Source organism: Protopterus annectens, chromosome 4.part0 (assembly GCF_019279795.1).
Source record: "Protopterus annectens isolate FY-2018-M chromosome 4.part0, PAN1.0, whole genome shotgun sequence".
Taxonomy (NCBI): domain Eukaryota; kingdom Metazoa; phylum Chordata; order Ceratodontiformes; family Protopteridae; genus Protopterus; species Protopterus annectens.
This window is the reverse complement of record NC_056733.1, coordinates 698,572,181-698,593,702: the sequence shown is the minus strand read 5'-3', so window position 1 is coordinate 698,593,702 and position 21,522 is coordinate 698,572,181. Positions and strand designations below refer to the sequence as shown.

The 21,522-nt window shown below is 41.1% G+C and overlaps 1 protein-coding gene across 1 annotated transcript in view; it reads left to right on the top strand.

Annotated features, from left to right (window-relative positions):
- The window catches only part of POLE (DNA polymerase epsilon, catalytic subunit), a 1,031,469-nt gene that overhangs the window by 56,619 nt on the left and 953,328 nt on the right, over positions 1-21,522 (top strand). Inside the window, exons 5-6 of the mRNA XM_044069769.1 lie at positions 10,049-10,141; positions 12,166-12,320. Of these exons, the coding sequence (XP_043925704.1) occupies positions 10,049-10,141; positions 12,166-12,320 (248 nt within the window). The remainder of the gene's footprint in view (positions 1-10,048; positions 10,142-12,165; positions 12,321-21,522) is intronic.

Genomic DNA, 21,522 nt, shown 5'->3' with positions numbered 1-21,522 from the left:
ACTTTATATTTTGTCAGCAGAAAGAGATGTACCGAAAGACAAAAGTAGCAGTCTCTGCATAAGCTGTAGAACTGTGTTACAGTGATGCAACTTCATTTCTTAATGTGAGCAAATAAGCTACTCTCACATGAGATCTTATTTATGGTGATCTTCAGCATGAAAATGTCACAACTTCAATCCTTACATTCTGCAAAACCTAAAGTGCCAGGCATTTTATGAAACATTTCTTCCTGAATAATAATGCTCCTTTGTTGTTTGGAGGGAAGATGAAAACGCAGCAGTCATTATTTGACTCTGACTCTATAGACAGCACACTTGTTTTTGATAACAGAAGTTCGTACCGTCTCGTAAGTAAACTTTTTTAGTAATACTTTTCATTTCTGTTTTTATCTAGGGACCCCTTATTGCGTTTTTCTTTCTGTAGCTACATTTTATGTCCAGTTTGTTTGTTGTTTTGGTCCTTTGGTTTGCAGCACCGGAGTGTAGTTTTCACAATTGTCCCTGTGGGGAAAAGATTTCATCTGCTTTACAATGTTATATGTTGCCTGTCTTTATTTGGTTGAGTACCACTGTCCTAAAAGGAGTGAAATGTAAGATTCACTTCTGCAACTTATCTGTGCTATAAGGAACGTCTTTGGTTCCATCTACATCAGATTTCTTTGGATGCAGAAACTGACACAGGTGTGTTTGGCCCACGAGAAGTGCACCAGCCCCGAGGAACTTTGCTCTTGAAGCAGTGGTTGCATATCTTTCCATTTGGTGGTGCAGTTGCCATTATTGCTGAACTGTGGATGCACGTCGTCATCATCAGGGGGTGACTCTTGTTGAATCTAGTGCCATCTTCCTTACAAGACATTCCGTTTGATCAGAAGAACTTGGCAAAGCTAGAGCTCCACCATCTTTGAATTGGTCACTTCGGCTCTAGACAGTTTTAACACAGCCTCTGGAGTGTTCACCAAATGCAAGTCTGTGGTGATAGCCCACATGTGCCTGGAAGGTTCCTAGATGTGTGTTGTACCAGGGTAACTGGATGCTTGCTTCATCTTCACGAAATGAGCTTGCCCAAGTAAAGGAGCCCCTGACAGCTCTGTTTCAGTCCTGGATATCCTACTGCATATTTCCAAGTGCCATTTGAACATGAGCTGCAACAAGGTTGACATATTAGCTTGCATAGCAAGGATTCCCATAGACAGGGTTTGGGTGTTAGCATGCAAGACTTCAACTGCTTTCAGCTGCCGGGTAGTTTCAGTGCGTCATTATCTTATGTTGTTCTGCACATTAAGGTGTGCATTTCCACCATTCCTCTAGTTGTGCCCCATGACAGTTCCTCAGTGGTACCTTTAGGTTCAGTGGTCACCAGATATAAACTTTATGGGAAATGAGATCTGCATAACTTGCACATGCAGACAGCTGTTTTGATGGCTGGATGCCGTCAAACCTACCTAGGCATTCTTTTACATCTCTCCTCTTCTTGGGGAGTTGTAACCACTGACACTTCCACTCTGTGGTGGTAGTGGGGGACATGTCAGTGGGCAGATGATTCATGGAATGTTGGCATCCAAGGAACTGTCTGTCTCTCTATGTATATCAACTTAATAAAGATAAAACCAGTCTTTTCCTTTGGGTCTTTTTGAATTCCATATTTGTGGTGGTTTTGTCCGTATCAACTGATGTCAACCACATGTCATACCAAAAAACGGAGAATCCGATCACATGTGCTTGGAGGTGCAGCATCTGCGAGTGGGCCATGGGTAAGGACTGTTTTTAATGGTTTGTCACATTTTCAGGGAGTCGCATTATTAGTGGACAGACTGTGCTGGTATCTGCTATTGCTGTATGACTAGTTTCTAATCTTTGACAAGGAGTCTCTTGTGTTCTAACACCTTCATGCATTTTGGTGCATGTCGAGACATGAACTTCTACCTTATCTCATCGCTGGCTAGACTCTCAAGGGAGTGATCTGGCCCACTTGTGGTCTATTCTGCTCTAGAGTCTGAACACAAGGCAAGTATTCTCAGAGCCTTTATCATCTTAACTACCTTTTGTCCCAGCAAGTTCTGATTTCCCCTTTTCCATTGCTTCATCTGCTGGAGATTCTGACATTTTTCTGATACTGATAAAGATATTTTTGCCCCAGTTAATGAGAAGTCTTACCTCAACATTCCCTTCCTGCAGCTCATAGTGTGGATTCTTTATTTCAAGTATTAAGCATTTTTTGACAGGGTGGTTTCTGTAATTTCCTCTTCACAAAAGCCTGATAAGAGAGAAACATAATGGGATAAATGGATATACTCTACCCCGGCTAAATCTCAGGACTAAAACCCCCTTTCAGTACCAGTTCTAGATGTGCTGAACTATCTGGTTGGCATCTTAACAGAGAAAAAATTTAAAACCAAATCAAAGGTCATTTGCTCCATTTACAGCATTATCTGGGCCAAGATTATTTATTTTGTATTGTTGAAAGCTTCTAAAGCTTTCTTGAAGGGTACTTTTTTATGATTTTTTTTTTTTTTTTGCTTTTGTCAACATATTTTGTTTTTGAAAAGCTAACTGAGGCTTCCTGCTACATATCGCTCTAATCTGTCTCCGTCTAATCTGTCTCCGTCTAATCTGTCTCATAGGTTGGTACAAGGCTATCAGTCCTAGGGCCTATACAAGCCTAGCCATTCAATTCCCTGGCTATTTCTTCCTATGCTGTTTACTTCCCTGGACCCCTGTCTACCAGGGTGACTGATGTGATCCCCAGGGTGAATTTCCTTTCTCACATCCAATTGTCAAGGTTCCTTTTGAAGAGGGCCGAAGAGGCACTCTGCTCGACATGTATGGGCAGTCTGTTCCAGAATCTGGGGAGTCTCTGGGTCAGGAACCTATCCCTCCAGCATGTTTTGTTTATTATGATAACAAGGTTTAGATCCCTAGAGCGTGTGGTTCTGAGAGATTGGGATTTCTTTTAAGTGTAGCATGTCCAGCAGCTCTGGGCTTGACATGGCCTTGTATGTTAAGCAGAGATCGCCTCTGAGTAAGACTATATGTGACTAAGACGGTCAGTGTAGAGCATCTGCTTTAAGCCTGTGATTCTTTTAGTGAGTTATTTCTGCGGCCGTTCCAGTTGTTGCAGATGTCTTGAGAGGTACCTACCAAACGGGGCGTTGTGTTCTATAATGAGTCTGAGGAATGAGTACAGTGGGACAATGACCTTCCTTTTTTCTGGATGAAAAGCCCTTAGTGATGAGGTGTGCCACGTAGAAATATTTCCGGACTGTTGTGGCAATGTGGTTATAGAAGGTAAAACCACTGTCCACCTGTGTCCTTGAGTCTCTTATCGCACTTTCGGTGGTTAGTGTACTGCCACCTATGTGTAATTCATAGGTACATATTTTTTCCCCAAAGGGGATAACTATACATTTTGTGGCATTGAACTTGAGCCCATGGCTCTGGCACCAAGTATCTGTTTCTTTAAGGCCCTTATGTAGAGTATCCACATCATTTGGGGATTCAGTAATGGCTCCCAGTTTGCTGTCATCTGCAAACTTTGCTAGCCAGAGTCCCCTAGTGTTGGCCTGTATTTCAGAGAAGTAGATGCCAAACAGCGGTCCCAGGACTGAACCCTGAGGTAATCCATTTGTCTGGAGCTGGATTTAGAGTCGGCAATTTTTAAAGTGTGGGTTCTGTCAGTAAGCCAATTGGCAACCCATCAAGTGACGTAGGGATTAATGCTCAGCTTAGTAAGTCTATCTATGATTCCAGAGTGGGGGATGGTGTCAAAGGCCTTGGCGAGGTCCAGATAGGCTGTGTGGACTGCCTTACCCTCGTCCATGGCTTTGAAGATTGATTCGAAGAAGTCAGTCAGGTTCAGGAGACTAGATCGCCGCTTCACGATCCCAAACTGGGTGGGCTCCAGTGTTTGAAGGTTGCCAATGTCTTTGTTTATAAGTTCCATGATGATACCTTCTATGGCCTTGCAGATTAGGCTCGTCAGACTGATGGGGTGGTAGTTCCCGGGATCCAAGGTGGATCCTCCCTTGTGGAGTGGGATAACTGTAGCTCTGCGCCAATCAGTGGGCAGGAAGCCTGAGGTGAGGCTATAATTAAACATGACACTTGGGTGAGGTGCCAGTTCATTTTGTAGTTCATGTAATACACAGCCTGGGATGTGTCATCTGGTCCCATGGATGCTGTAGTCTTAGCTTTGGAGAGTGTTTTTTTACCTGTGTGGCCAATATTACCAGAATTTGGTAATCTTCCGGTATTGAAATGGGCTTTTTAGGGGTTGAGAGGGGGTGAAGTTGGCACTGAATTGATCTGCCAGGATATTGGCAATATCCTTGGAATCAGTATATTTAATGCCATTCTGTTGTAGCTCTTGGCATATCTGAGCATTGCCATTTAAATTCCTGACATATTTATAGAATGCCTTGTGGTTGTCTTTGGAATCTTTGGCAATTTCCTTTTCATAACTAGCTTTGGAGGATTTTGAGGGATCTCAGCTTCTAAGTGAGGCTGGTAAGGGAGTTTTTTGCATCCTATCTCTGTCTGTCGATCTCTCTATCTGTCTGTCTATAAGTTCATAGGTTCATAGGTTTATACTAGGCTATCTGCCCTAAGGCATTTATAAGCCTAGCCCAAATTTTTGTGGCTTACGCCACCCCTTATATGAAAAAATACTGTGCCCATTAGTTTGTTGTGCCTCTGTCCAGCAGTGACACAGAGATGATTCCCGGGGTAAACCTACGATCTCCCATCCACAGGTCTAGATTTCTCTTGAACAGAGTCAGCGAGGTGCTCTGCCTCACATGGACCGGAATTTTATTCCACAGCATAGGGAGTCTGAGTGATAAATCTATCCCTCCAGCACGTCCTATTTATATCCGTGCTAAGGTTTAAGTCGCTTGCTCTAGTGGTTTTGGTGGATTTGGATTTTTGAGGTGGAGCATGTCCATTAATTCCGGGTTGGACATGGCCTTGTATGTCAGGCACATGTCACCTCTGAGCAGACGGTATGCGACTGAATAGAGCTGGAGTTTCTTCAATCTGGCAGCATATGACAGATTTTGGAGTCCCTTTATCCTTTTGGTGAGGAACTTTTGGGGTCTCTCCAATTGCTGCAGATGTCGGGTGAGATGCATCCCGAATGGGGCATTGTACTCTATCATTGGTCTGATAAGTGAAGAGTACAGGGGAACAATAACCTCACTAGATCTGGATGTGAATCCCTTCATGATCAGATGGGCAATGTAGAAGGTCTTTCTAACCACTTTAGCAATGTGAGTGTCAAAAGAAAGGCCACTGTCAACCTGGGTCCCCAGGTCCCTGATAACCTCTATTATGCTTAGTGGATTGCCACCTATATGGTAGCTTGGGGTTACCTTGTTTTTCCCGAAGGGTATGACTATACATTTTTTGGCGTTTAACTTCAGGCCATGGCTCTGGCACCAGCTATCTGTTTCCGTGAGTCCCTTCTGAAGGATATCCGTGTCTGATGCACTTTCCACTATGGCGCCCAGTTTGCAGTCGTCTGCAAACTTTGTCAGCCAAAGTCCTCCTATGTTGGCCTGTACTTCTGAGAAGTAGATGCCAAACAATAGGGGGCCAAGGACCGAGCCCTGTGGGACACCACTTGTGACCGGCTTGGAGTCTGACACAGCGCCAGCAACTCTAACCCTGTGGGTTCTGCCCTTAAGCCAGTTTGCAACCCACTCTAACCCTGTGGGTTCTGCCCTTAAGCCAGTTTGCAACCCATCTTGTGACATATGGGTTTACATTTAAGCTGGTAAGTTTTTCTACAATACCCGAGTGGGGTATTGTGTCGAAAGCCTTTGCAAGGTCAAGGTAGGCTGTATGGACTGCCTTTCCCTCATCAATGGCCTTGGTGACTGTTTCGAAGAAGTCGACCAAGTTCAAAAGGCATGATCTTCCCTTGACAAAGACAAACTGGGTCGGGTCCAATGTCTGCAAGTCCCCTATATCTTTGTTTATGAGCTCCATTATGATCCTCTCCATAGCTTTGCAGACTAGACTTGTTAAGCTTATGGGGCGGTAATTACCAGGGTCCGTGGAGGCGCCGCCTTTGTGGAGTGGGACTACAGTTGCCGTACGCCACTCCTTGGACACGTATTCTGTGGTAAGGCTGAGATTAAACAGCTGCCTTATGTGCGGGTTTAATTCCTCATTTAGCTCGTGTAGCACACAGCCGGGGACACCATCCGGTCCCATTGATGCTGTGTTTTTAGCTTTAGAGAGTGCAGCTTTCACCTGCGCATTTGAGATGTCCGGGAGGCTACACTCGGCTGGGATAGTTATCTCTCCTTTAGGGGAGAGGGGTGAAGTTTGCACTGAACCTGTCTGCCAGTATGTTGGCAATGTCTGTGGGTTCAGTGATTTTTGTATCATTTTGGACTAATTCTGAGCATATCTGGGAGTTTCCACCCAGGTTCCTAACATAGCTGAAAAAGGCCTTATGATTGTCCTTTGAATCCATGGCAATTTTTCTCTCAAAATTGGCCTTAGTTGATTTTATGAGTGCTCGTATTTTTTACTAATAATGATCAGGGGTGACTTCCCTTTTATGGATTTTGTTCTATCATGTAATAGCTTTCTCCTCTTATTGTAAAGTTTGTTAATGGCTGGGGTCCACCAGACTGGACGTTTGCCCTTTGTGGAAAGAGTCTTGGTTTTATTTGGGATTGCCTGATCCATGCAGTCCTGGAGGTGTTCATAGAAGGCATTTGTAAGGGCTTCCGCAGCTTGGGTTGTGGTTTCCACTGGCTCAGGGGCCTTGAAGGATACCACACCAGTCTTGAGTAGTGTGAAGTTTGCTTTAGAGAAGTTCTTCACTATGGTCTTTTTTGTTTGGGGTGGGGGCGGGATGTGGATTTCCAGTGAGATTAGCTTATGATCAGATCTCACCAATGAGGGATATACTTCCGGTGTGGAGCATTTTGTCCCCATGTTTGTGACAATGAGATCTAGTATATTTTCTCCTCTCGTGGGAACAGTGACTAGCTGTTCCATGGCATTTGAATTTATGAACTCCAGGAACCGTTGGGCTAGAAAGTTAGGGCTTGAGTAATGTTCCCAGTCTATATTCGGGTAGTTGAAGTCACCCAATATGATGGTGTTTGGAAGATACATTTATACCCTCCAGTGTCTTCAGGAAGGCTGTGTGGGGTTCCTGAGTTTGAGAGGGTGGCCTGTAGCATGCTACAATTTGTAGAGCAGTTTTGCCTATGGTTAGTTGCACCTGGATGGTTTCCGAGCTTGCGTTGCCACCAACCTGGAGGTGTGGGTATCCTTTATGAATATGGATACACCCCCTCCTTTTGTGGTGTGGTCCGGGTTTTGGGGCTGGAACGCATGATATGAGGTAAAACCTAATAGTGCCGGGGTGCTCTCAGGAGCCTTGAACCAGGTTTCAGTTACAGCACAGACATAGATGTTCTCCATGCTGAGAAGGGCCTCGAGTGCGTGCATTTTGAGATTTAGGTAGGAGACTACCCGTTAAGGCCAGGCACTATCTTCTTCTACCAAGACTATATTTTTCAGTGGCCATCACTTCTGTCTTATGACGAGCCCCTGTTTTATGCTTGAGGTGGCTGTTGATTAACCTGGCCATTCATTCACCTGTCTTTTTTTTTTTTTTTTTGTCAGTTTTGGAAAGTGTCTTACAGTGCCTGGCCTTAACGGGTAGTCTCCTCTAGATTAGGCCTTTTAGAAAGCAATCTTGGTTGGTTGTTTGCTACAGTGTCAAATTGTTGAGTCAGAAGGTTTCCAAAGCCCCTTTGGCTTGGTGTTTTTTTTTTCCACAGCATGATATTTTGCTATGTCCCCCATGGTAAGCCTTTGTCATGTTATGCTAAGGTCCAATTCCATTAGGGCTGCCCCAGGTCATCCTTGAACACACTGAATTACTGTAAGTTGTGTCTGGCTTCTGGGTCTAGACAGTCTTTCATGGTTGCTATAGTCAAGCTGTATTTTGGCCTGGGATCGCCAGAAATGCTTGTCATAACAATCTAGAGGTTGCGCAGGATGGACCCAGTCCCATTAGAAGCAGGATGGACCCAGTCCCATTAGAAGTTATGTAGTTAACATAAGAGAAAGAATGGGGCCATCCTCTCTACCCGTCTATTATTGCATCTCCAGCTTTTGTTATCTTGAGCTTGACTCTCATTTTGGGTTTATATGTACCTCATTGCAGCTACAACAGATATATGGAGGGGAGGAGGAGTTGTGATGTGTTTTTGGTGGTAGTGGTGTTTTTGGTGATGGTGGAGTGTAATAAACTGTGGAATTTTGGAACACTAGGTAACACTAATGTCTGTAGCCTCACTTCTAGAGGTTGCAGAGGGTGGATCAACTGCTGTTATTGTGGTAAGTAAATAACTTTTTTTTTTTTTTTTATATTTGTGCTTAAGCATACATTTAACAGTTTCAATTTTAAAACCAGTCCATGTTATGAAGCATAGACTGCTCCGTAAGTATTGCTCTTTCAGTGTTTCTTGTTTTATTGGCTTATTACTCCAAGAACAAGTTATGCTCATAAGAGTGCTTTTTTAACTCGTTACAGCTGAGTGTGCCTCCAGGCATTTTTGCAGTTGCCTCCTACTGATGCCTCTAGGCATCAAGTATTGCTTGTTCATAGTTACATTATTAATTACCTTACATGTAGTACGGTTTGGTTTCAGAAGATTTCAGCTTAAAGAATACATGATGGTTAACACAGTTGTATTCGTATCTAACTTTGCTCTAATGTAACTAAATAAATATTAAATATTTATTTACTGTGTATTTGTATTGTAATTATTTTCATATTTCTCTGAATAGCTCAACCTTCAGGTAACCCAGAACTGCACAGCCTCATATGAAAGCTGAAAGCTGTGTGAAGGAAATCTTGGCAGTATGTGTCTTGCTTGAATTGTTACGGAGATATCATAAGCTGTTTACACTACATTACAAAATTAATATTCACTGCTTTTATTCTAACGTAAAAAATCCAGTTTAAAGCACTAAACTGAATACCACTATTGTAAAGATTTATTTATCCTGAATAATTTAAAGTTTTCTAGTGACACTTATGGTTCCAGAGATATTCATATTTGTTTGAACTGTAAGGTGATAACTTCATTTTTTAAAAGTTCAACCCACATCCACTGGGAGTTGAAAAGTACCCACTCAAAAGAGCTGTACTGGAGGGAATGACTTACAATCAAGATCTACAATAAAGCAATACCTTTGTTGGTCTGTTGTATGAGGTTCCTCTTCTTTGGTGGAATCTGCCTGATGGCACCATTACCATTATCCCTTTGGCCCATTTGTTTTATGGAGACAGGAGGCCGGCATCCATCCCTTGGTGAAGTAAGCACCCTACAGCCCATTTGTTTCTGCCCAGTTGGCCCACTTCCATGGTCATAATGTGGTGGTAGGGTGTGGGCCAAGTAGCTGCTGCTACAGAGCATCTATCCTTGCAGTGTTATCTCTTTGGCTGTTTTTCAAAGCACCATAATGCTATCCAGACTCTGGAAGGTGCATGTGCCTCTCCACAGACACACACGCAGACACAGACACTGTACTTCCCAGCGCTGTAGCGATAACATCTAATACTCCTGCTAGATGTCATCCAAGTGGAAACTGAGTTACATTCCTGTCTGTCATTCTTACTTTCCCTCTCCCCTCTTGAGCCTAAGCAGATACTAGAACACTGGCTATCTTGGAAAGAAATTAGGATGACTTCATTTTTTGTGCCATTGGGCAGATCTTGATGAGTGAGCTTTTAACATTAAGGTGTGCTTCCAGGCTTCGTGTTGTTTTAGGAAGCTGGTCGTTACCTCCATTACATTCTGTATCGTGTTTCAGAGAAGTGCCCCACTCCTTCCACTGTCTGTTCTGAGCTCACTTTTTAGCTATAGTGTCTGGCCTAAATTAATTGTAGTATGGCCAGAATTAATGTTGGTGTTCTTTGAGCTTTAGTAAGTACTTGTACTGTGTTGCTTCTCTGATTTTAATTTCTGCATATTTTTCTACTAGTCCTGTTTTTCTCTGCTTCTTTGCTTAGGGCTGTGAGAGAGAAGTGGTATCCTTTCTGTCCAAGAAATTTCAAGGGAAAATTGCCAAGCTTGAAACTGTTCCCAAAGAAGACTTGGATCTGGTGAGTTATTTATTCCTTCTCTGTACTTTTTTTTTTTTTTTTTAATGATTGTCAAGGTAGCTGTCAATGCAATCTCCCTTTTTGTACTGTAATCTGAAACTGACATTTTTGCATTAACTGTTCTGTAGCTGGTAAGTCTGTTACATTACCTAAATTGTGGAATCATTGGAGGTTACTAGGCTACTAAGGCCTCTACAAGCCTAGCCATGTTATACCCTTGTTCCCTTGTGGACCAAGACCCGAGTCTATGTTTACGAGTGACAGCTGCCTCTGTCTAAGAGGGACATAGGTGAAACTGCTGGTATAAATTTATGGCTTCCCATCCAGCTGGTAAGGTTACACTTAAATAGGGTCATTGAGGAGCTCTGTTTTGCACGAATTGGGAGTTTCTTCCAGAGGAGTGCCATTATTTGGAAAATCTGATTCTCCCCCTCATAACACGTGAGCATAATTTTACTCTATTTTCAAAAGCAAATTCAAATTGTTACAGTGCGTGTAAAGCTAAATGTTATACATACAACATTAAACTGTTGGCTAATGTTCAGAAATTGGTAAGATGAGTTTAAAATTCCAAAGATTATTTTTTAGGAGTACATAATTATTGACCTCCTTAAACTGGTGACTGAGATGCATGTCCAAAGCTGATGAAATGGCAACTTTTCACCAAAGCACAGCAGTATACTTTTTTGCTTTTATTATTTATCCTTCTCCCTGATAAGATATAATCCGCTGTATCCCATGAAGCATTTCTCTCCCTGGAGTAGGGTGACTGCTGACATTAATGTTGAGGAAGGATACCAACTCTCAGAAGTTGGTGGGACTTTTGAATGTGTACCCCCTGTATCACACAACAACCAAATGAGTTGCAACCTTTGTCACCACCATTGATGAGAACGACTGTCTTCCTGTTAGGTTAAATTGTATGCGCTCATTGGATTACTGCTGTGACTGCCGCATTCTAGTTCCTTGAAGTATTTTATTTATTTTTATTTTACATTTGTTGACCAGGCTGGTCCAACTGGATATATATCCATTTTCAGTGGAGGCCCGGGGAGAAAAGCTCCACAAATCATAGTATAGCTGAAAGCTAACCCCCCTCCTTCCAGGCAACTTTGTATTCAGCTGCTCAGTCCCCAGCTAACTCCATCAGTTCCCAGGTCCTTCTGATTGAATTTCTGGTATTTGATTGGACTCTAGGGCTTCATCTCATTGCATCACATCACTGGCAGTGCTCGGCAGTATCTTTCTCGCCCATCTAGCAATTTTTTTGTAATAGCATTCTATGCTGGGCATGCATCTTGAATCTCTAGCATTATAGCATGGAAAGCATCACATTGTTTAACCCAGACCACTATCTTCTGCAAAACACCCTTGTGGGACAGGTGGAAAAACATGCCTGTGGAAACAAGGGTGTGTGTAAATTTGTTTTGATCACTGTGGCTCTTTTTTCCTGCACTGTATTCTACATAGTGGCATTCAGGTCTCTGAAGACTGTTTTATTTCATGGCTTGTGCTGTAGCTTTTATTATTGATGCAACATTAGCGGTGGGATGTGTCTCAGTTGTCTGCATTTGAAGGTGTGTGCAGGTGTAGCTTTGTGTCATATAGGTTAAGGTACTTTCAGGATTTAGATTAGTCAGTCAAACTTGCTGAAGTGTCTTAGAACTTCAGCAAGACACCACAATTTAGCAGTCTAAGGGTGTCCTTAATCTCTCTCTGCTGTGGCATTGAGACATCTGATCAAAATTGATGCTGTTATTGCTGCCTCTGCATGCATTATTTTTTACTGGGTATGATATGAGCCACTAGTGATTTAAAGAATACATCTTAGAAGGTTACTTATTGAAATGCTGAAGATTTAAGATGGGATGGTGAAATGGAGGCATCCATTTTCATCTACAAGTGCTAATTACTTCTTGTGGGAGAGGTGGAAAAACATGTATCTGTACCAGAATGTTACCTTTTTAGCTACCTTTAATTCTGTAATCTTAAATATATTTTTCTTTTTTCTCTCTTTTTGCCAGCCAAATCACCTTGTGGGTTTGAAAAGACACTATATCAAATTGTTTTTCGGCACAGTAGATGACCTTATAAAAGTGAGGAAAGAAATTATGCCAGCTGTCAGAAAGAATAAAGAGCGAGAAACCTCTAATGATGCCTACACAACCATGTTGTCCAGGTAAGGCTCAAGACTGATTTTTTGCAGTGAGAAGGAGTTCTAGACATGCATAAAAAGATGCTGGATTGTTAATGGACTCATACAGACTGGATCAGGTATTACTTGTGATCTTACAAATTCTTAAGTAATGGTGCTTTACAGGTCAAGTAATTTAAAAAAAAAAACAAGCAACTCATAAATGAATTGGAGAGAGAGACTATTTTGGGGTTTATATAACACGTAAAATAGTGCTCACGTTGGAAAACTTTTTTGATTTAATGCAAAATTATTTTTTTCTGTTACAGAAAAACATTTTATTTTACTTTTTTAGTTTTACTACTGTGCAAGTTATGTGAAAACAAACCATGGGATGTTGATTGAAACAAGGAAGTAATTTTTTGTTGAACGTGTGTGTGTGTTGGTTTATGTAATATAGCCAACAAACAAAAATGTAGAAACAACATTAAAATGTCAAGTAGGACAGAAAAAATATTAATGGGATAGCTCACACCCAAAAAAACTATCAAATCAGATTTCCCTGTTTAAACAGGCCTTCATCAGTGCTGATAACATTAAAGCATTTATGCACCACAGGGCTGGAAATTCAGCTGAACTAATGAATAAAATTCAATCAGGTCAAATGTATGTCCAATATATAATCATTTAAGCACAAAAACATATGTATGTAACATGATCCACATTCAGTCCAAAACAGTGGCGGCAGGTGACTTCAAATTAAAGGGGGGCTGCAGAAGACAGCTGAATGGGTGGGGCCAATGGGAAGGGGTGTGACCAAATAGAAAGGGGTGGAGCTATGCTCAAAACCACAACAACTGGAACTTTAATTAAATACGCTGCCCTGGGTGCCAAACCGTCATTACGAGAGTCCAAGCAAGACAAAATAAAGTGTAGAAGAAAAAAATATTTCAATGCATTGGCTACATGACAACTTATTTAATATCTAGATGGAAACACAAAGGTTGTGAGGCATGAAACAATAAATTGCTTTTTAAATACATTACTGGAATGTCAGTCAAAATCAAGTATAAAATAAAACAAACAGCCCTCAGCTCAAACCACTTCTCCTTGCACTGCAGTTCTAATTATAATTTATATTCAGCTTTATAAAATTACCAAGTAACATGCTGAAAGTAGCAATCTCTGTGATACCCCCACTTGTAAAAATGTTTCTTATCCAAAAAAGACCTACTGACTGACAACTATCTACTTGTTTCATGGGGAACACATGATCAAAGTAAAAAATGAACAGCGAACAAGAAACAAGCTCAAGATAAATTGCTTATAGGATTACTGCACATGTTCTGGACCACACACGATAGGTTGGCATTCTGTTTAGTTTACGGGTAACGCCTGCAAAGATAACTGCAAGTCTCCAACAAATGTAATGAGCTTCTGAAAATACTGTAATTCTGTCCTTTTATTTCAAATACTGTCATATGCATTTCAATACCTAAGGCTTATACGTTATCTAGTTAAGTAAATATTCTCTGCATGGCAATAATGAAAAAGCTTTCAATGTTGTTAATTCTTTAACAGTATGCTTATTAAAGCTTACTTGCATCTTACAATCTCCGACAAGCTTACCCGATGGTCAATAAAGCATTGCTACTTTAATACAGAGCAACAGGGCACTGCAACAGCATGCATTTTCTGAATAATAAGAAGCATAAATCAACAGTATAAAAATATGACAGAAAACCAGAACATTCTGCAAAATCAAGGACAAATGAAAAGCCACAGTTGTACTTGTTGTCTACCTTGGATGGGGGAATACTCTGCACACTTACACTGCATAACTGCTCCTTGCCTTGCTTGGACACATCCAGAGCCACTACAATGGGGAGTGGGGTGCAGCAAGTAGGTCACAGTTTGAAATGTCTCTGGCTGACGGTGATGGCTCTGACACTCATACCTCTTAACCTCAGAGCAAGAAATCTGGACAAAGCCATGCATAGAAGTGGGACACAGGCCCAAAAATAAAGACAATGTTTAAATATTGCTCTTATAAACTTAGAAAGATAATAGAATAGTAGTAGGTCTTGCATTAGTATGAATTTTTGAAGGTATGAAATCTGAAACTCGAGTGTCTGCCATTATTTTCTAACGTCAGTCTTTAATGATTTGCTACTAATTTGCCAGAAAAACCACAATTTTATGAAAAACAGACCAAAAAAGTTATGCAAAAATATAAAATTGCCATACAATACAGCTGGGAACCTGTCAAAGAAGGGACACCTTTTTAAAATTAGTACTGTTAACTTGAGCAGTTGACAAAATAAGATTATCTACATGCATTTCTGAAATAAAAGTAATCTAACTCTGATCATTACAGTTATTTATAATTGTAAACCCTTCACGTTTTCTTCCAAAATTGCCATTTTGCAGAGGGATTTTTAGGGGGAGAGCAACATTTTGAGCCAAAATTGGGGACAGTTGAGAGGTTTGGATATTTCTAATTCTATAAAGCGTTTTATTTGCACGTACCTCTCAACCTCTTAATTTAGGAAATCTGGACAAGGCCAAATATATTGGGGGAACATGCAAACAGTACTAAAAATTGCTCTTGTATAAACTTAAGACAGTTGATAGAATAACAGGTCTTGCTTTAGCATGCATTTTTCTGAAGGTTATGACGTCTGAAACTCAATGTCTGTCATTATTTAGTGACTTAATTCCTAAATGATTTGGCAGAAAACCACAAATTTTATGAGGAACAAACCAAAAATAAGAAGCAAAAATCTATTCATTCTGCAAAATTCTGGACAGTTAAGAGGTATAGTTCATCCGGGGCTTTGCTGCCCTTCCCCCATCACAAAATCATGGTCAAATGGAGCGTCCCCCCTGCAGCCATTCCAATGTCCCATTCCTTGGTTATTTTGCCCCATTTACCATAAACACTGTAATGTGCATACTGCGTTACTTCTGCGATGATATGGATTTCACTTGAAAGTTTTATTTTATATTTTACAGCATAAACCCTAATAGATATCTGCTAAACAAAGCAATGAAGTCTCACAATGAAAATAGACTTAGCATTAAAACTTCTCTGCCCTTGAAACTCACATTCATTGAAACAGCATTGAAACCCACATTCAAAGAAAATACATTTTGCCAGTGGCAGATAAGATTAATTTTGGGCTGTTTTCAAACCATATGCCCCTTGAACACAAAACATACACATGCTCTTTGATACACCTTCTTGACTGTATTAAATTATATTCCTTGTACAATACAGTGCAGTTGTAGAGGGCATTTTAAATTTATTGTTTTGAACATTTTTTCAGTAAACAGTGAAACAAAATGCATGCATCAATAATGACAAAACTGCCCAATTCAGAACATTTCCATCATAAAAGTCTACTCGAACTTCAGCCAGTGTCAGTAAATATGCACAATCTCTAAAGAAGTAAAAGTCATCTAAATAATTCCACATTAAAGAAATCTGTTAACTAATGAAGAGGTTACTGTTATCAAACAACTTTATATGTCATCGTTTCATCTACAAATAAAGTGCCTGTTGCCCTTAAGGAATAAATTGCTTATGTTGCATTAAAAAAATTATAATGCTAGTAATATTGTAATAGGGAATGGATGGCAAACTGATAACAGGTTCATAGTTACTAGGTATCTTCACCAAAGAGGACTGCAGCATCCATCCCCTTTACAACAGAGTACAGTATCAGCAATGGCTCTACCTACTGTGGGAGTAGAACCCACAGCCTTCTGCATCAAAAGCAAGTACACTACCTGTTGTGCTATTTACAATGTAAGCAGTCTAGGCATAAGCAGCACTAAACGTTTGTTCCCCTGCAGCTCTCAGCTCCTTGTAAAATCTACTTGACACTCAGCTGTATCTCTGAACTTTGCAGTACAAGAAATCTGGACAAAGCCAACATTTATTTGGGGGGGGGGGCAAAAGCCCAAAAACCAGGGACACATTTTAAAGATTCCTTGTATAATGTTGGAAAGTTGTTAGAATAAAATGCTGTGTTATCATACATTTCTCTGCCAAGTGATGAACCCAGGTCCCTGTGCAAAACAGCCAGAGCAACATACCACTATGCCAAATCATCTATTTTTATGAAAGAAAGGAAGACTGAAACTTAAATGGCTACCATTTAGTGAATTAAGTTCTCACCATAGCTGTCAACATCTTGGCACAAAACACCTGAACAAAGCCAATAATGGGGGAATACAGCCTCCACACATATTCAGTGAGTTCAGTTATCACCATAGCTCTCAACCTTGGCACAAAAAACCTGGACGAAGCCAATAATGGGGGAATACAGTCCAAAAAATAGGGACAAATATCCACTGAGGATACCAGAGCAAACCCACACAAACACAGGGACGATGTGCAGACTCCACACAGAAGGCACCCCAGCCAAGAATCAAACCAGACAAACCATAGCTGTTAGGCAACACTGCTACCCCTGCACCACTGCACTACTGTCTGTTTTAAGTAACAAAAATACAGAAACCACAGATTTTATGAGGAATAGAACAGATATGAGGCAAAAATCTGCAAATGTTTTAGAAATAGCGGTGGGTAGGGAATTCAGGCTCTTGTCACTTGGGCCCAAGGTACAGGGTTCAAGCCTTATTCTGTACCCACCACCATGAAGCAACTGGGGCATTACACACGCGGACACACACACACACACACACACACACACACACACACACACACACACACTGCAGTGATCACCTCACCACCTACCTGTCTCCAGAATGTGATCATTTCCAGTCTCCAGAATGGCCTGCTATGAGATCCTGTAGTCCAGCGATCATTTCCAGAAATCTGATCGGTCCTACATGCTGTGGTCTCCGCTATCCTGTGCCTGCCTGATCGGTACTGCATGCTGTGGTCTCTGCGATCCTGTGCCCGCCCGATCAGTCCTCCATACTGGCCCATGCATGCTGTGGTCTCCCGTGAGATGTGAGGAGGCTGGAGCCTCCTGCTATTGGTCCAGCCTGCGGGCGATGCAGTCCGGTGACCTTCTGGTTTGTGTGGTCATCACCGCACAGATCTCTGGGTTGGAAGGGCAGAGTTTCCTGCCTTCCCTATCCAGACTGCCTAACTGAGCAGTCTGGAGCTCAGGAATGCCTGAGCATGCATGCTTGGAGTTCTGGCCTGCCTAACACAGCAGTCAGGAACTAAGCACGCATGCGCGGAGTCCGGGAGATATATTTTTTAATTTTATATGTTCTACGGTGGGTAGATATTTTTTATTTTTATATGTTCTACGGTGGGGGGGCTGCAGTCCCGCAGTCCTATAGCATGAGCCGCCCCTGGTCCAAAATGGTATTAAATACTCTGACTGAAAAATGTTCTCTCTTTCATGTTAACTAGCGGTGTGTAAAGTTTCATTGATTAGTATAATGAAATGTTGACATCTAGTGGTCAGATGAGAAAAAAAATAGCATATTAGCCCTCAAAAACTACAAGTTAAATAATGTTGCATACAGTAATATAACACTACTCTGCTAAATGCTTGGGTGTCGGTGTATTGATGATGATGATTTTCCAAATATTGAATCATGAATCTGGAAGAAAAATGTTTATCACATTATTTTACTTAAACCTACGCCAAAGACAGCATCCAGATTAAATAACATATTTTATTCTTTTAGCATAAACTAAACATAATTTGTTTTATTTTTTAGGAGATGAGGAAACAACCCAATCAATGCCTAAAAAATTAAACGGGGCTTCCTGATGTTTAACTTCATAATGTATTAGTTCAGTTTGTTCTCTGGAACAGGTCAAATCACTTAGCTGCAAAGAAGGTTGCCGTTTAAATGGTCCTGAGGTTCCCCCACCATAAAATGGACCACAGTTACATATCCTAAAGGTAGATTGCCCATTCTGGAGAGCATGTAATTAAGTTCCATAATCTCAAAAACCTTAAGGGCAGTCCTAGATGTAAAAGGTCTTTGGTTTAAGAATATGGGTACAAAAAGCACAGTTACCAGAAGGGAAACACCCCATTGGTTAATTGCTGTGTAGGCTTTATCTTGGTATTCTTCTATAGGAATTCTTAAAATCTATTAAATGACTGCCAGTGGACCCCCCTTTCCTGTATGAGAATATACATTTATCAGACACTAGAGTGATAAAAAACTTGTATTCTGTTTAAAATGGTCTAAAATGTATTGGGGGCACCTTTCTCCTTCAGTTTGTTACTACCATTTGCAATGATAAACCTCAAGTAACCAGGACTGTCCATACCAGATGTATTTTTATAAGCTAAAAAGTCAGTGCAAGGTTTACCTTTGGCCATCTGTAAAGCATTATGCACCACTTTTTGTAGTCTGTACACAAAATCTCTCCTGCACATTTTTAGCCTATTTCTTCAATTCATATTCCCCACTACAGATGCCCTTGGTTCTAAGGAACTGTGAGTAAGGAATGTTCTCGATAATTAAATGGGGGTGGCAGCTTGAAGTATCTAGCAAAGAATGTATGGGGAACAGGTTTTCTGTATAAAGTTGTTTTCATAGTTCCATCTAATAACTTTGTCACCGCCGACAAATAAAAAAATAAATGGTGACCATAACTACATTTAGGAGTGACTCTCAAACCTACATCATTAGAATTCAAATAGGTAACAGAGATTAGGAACTGGGTGTTATTACTGTCCCATAAGGCCTAGCAATAATTGAGAAACCCCCTCTCCACATGACCAGTTCAGAATAAAACCTGTTACTGGACCAACAGATGTTGAGTTGTTCAAAAAATCACTTTTAGAGATGTATATAAAAAAAGATGTGAAAGTAGCACCCATACTCTTACTCAAAAGCTGCATATAGTATTTACCATCAGTGTATCACATTCATTTCCAGAACTATTTGTAATGGGTCTAACAAACAGCTCAAATCAGAAATGTGGTGCAGCCACTCTCTCCGCAAGTAAGTCTCTAACAATGTCTCACATAAGGGTTTCTTATGTCTTTGGCTTGGCAGAGGTTTTTTTTTACTCCGATGATGTTTCAGATAAATTCAGGAACTCTGATATGGGTTCTGTAAGAGACCCCCTGCCAGAAACCATGGGTCTGTCAAGGGTAGGTGTAACTCCTTTGAGATTGTGTGTCTGTGTGTCTGTGTGTCTGTGTGTCTGTGTGTCTGTGTGTCTGTGTGTCTGTGTGTCTGTGTGTCTGTGTGTCTGTGTGTCTGTGTGTCTGTGTGTCTGTGTGTCTGTGTGTGTGTGTTTCCATATGCTTACATGTGTATGTATTCATACATAACCACACACACTGTTTTAAATCATGTGTATATGTATATAATGTATGTAACACACATTTGGACGTGCATGGTGAAGTAGTGAGGTCTAGTAATTTGCTGTTAAAATATGATTTGATTGAATGGCCCTTATAGAACCATAGTAAGATTTCTCACTTGTCAGTGTAACAAGATTCATGAATGGGACTTCAGCTTTCAGATTCTGAACTAGTGGGGAAATGCCAGAAGCAGATCTATTCACTTGGTCTTTTAAATGTAGAGTTACCACAGATCTGTTTCCCAATGTGATCCACTCAATGGCAATGTATGGGTGTAATTGCTTAGCATTAGGCCAACAGGTTCCTTTTTCCTACCACTGCTGCCCTTCAATGATCCTTCCATTGGCAAGTAAGGGTCTAGCTGTCATCATTAGTAGTAGCACCCTTCTGGGCTGATTGAACTTTTGTGCGACCTTTGAGAGTGTCAGCTGGCTGTCTACTGCTACTGTGTATCTATGCTTTTTGTAACCTGAGCATCACCCATTTAAAATAAAATGTAGCATACTGTGCTAGGTTTCAGAAGTTATTTTTGTTGTACTCAACTTAAAGCACCCCCTCTCCCCACGGGTGGGAGTGTGCAGGTGTGGACATTATCTGCTCACGTTGCACGTGATTTCAGTAGGTGTAGGCATGCCTGGATCACAACACGCAATTGATGGTGGCGATTCACACAAATGTAAATTTCTTGTTGATGTACAGCCCCAGCTTGGCAAACTGGACACACACAAAATTAAGCAGACCCACAGCATGCCAATAAGCTTTATGGTGATAAGCTTGAGTGTTTCCTCACATAGCTAATCCTGTCTTTTAAATATCTATGTTAAAATAATAAAAAAAACAAACAAAACAATTAGTAAATGCATTTTGTATTAAATTAAAAAAATGCAAATTAGTTGTTAGTACTGAAACTTCTACAGTAAATGCTCATGCAAATAAACGTCCCTTTTTCATGCCTTCTCCTGCTCACAGGAATAACTTTTATTCCGCAAAAAGGTTAGATTAGGAAATATTTCAGGCATAAAAATACAGTGCTCTCTTTCCCTTCTTTATCTACTTGTTCAGTTTTCTTCATGGAATTTGCAGGAGAAAATGTACAGCATGTCAAAATACACCAACTTCTTTGCATGTGACTACTTCTGTGGCATCACTATTTGCTTTCCTTCAGTCCTTTGGCATTGTCCCCTGAGGGCAGTAAGGCCTGAAGTGTTTGTGTTGTCAGCATTGCCTCCCACAGTTCTTCTATTGCACTGAAGTGCAGTACAGAGAAGTGCAGGAGTACAAGCAAACTCTTAGCTGGCACTCCTTCAGCAGAAACAAGATAATCCTGCAAACACTGAAGTTTGTGCATTAGTGGGCCAGAAGACTCCCCCTCACTGTAGCAGCTGACCATTTGGGCTTCTGTCCAGAGGTACTTGTACACTGGTACCATTTCCTCCGGGATGTTTGCATATGAAAACTGATGCAGGACCCACTGCTTCTGGGGTCCAGGCAAAGAGGTCCAGATAGATGAATGAAAGACTTTTTTTGTGAAGGCCAAGGACAATAAAGGTGCAACCTGGACAAGGACGACTGCTGGGTCTTTGGAATCTATGACTCATCACAAAAATTGGGTATCTGACCTTTGTGAACAGGAGAGATGCCAACACACTACTGCCTGTTGTATAGAAGTGCATCCTTCCTGGTACCACGATAGTTTGCAATCAGTGGGCAACCTACAGACCATCCCTGAAATACCGTAGATGAATTATTGACGCCTCACTGTAATCCACAGTACAAAATTTAGGGCCTCATTACTGGAGTGTGCACAAATGCAGTGGAGACTGTGGTCACAGACCAATAAGGAATTCGATGTATGTACAGTACACGTTTGCACATGTTGCCTGTGCATCTAGATGAATTTGTCTTGCACTTTATACAAGGGG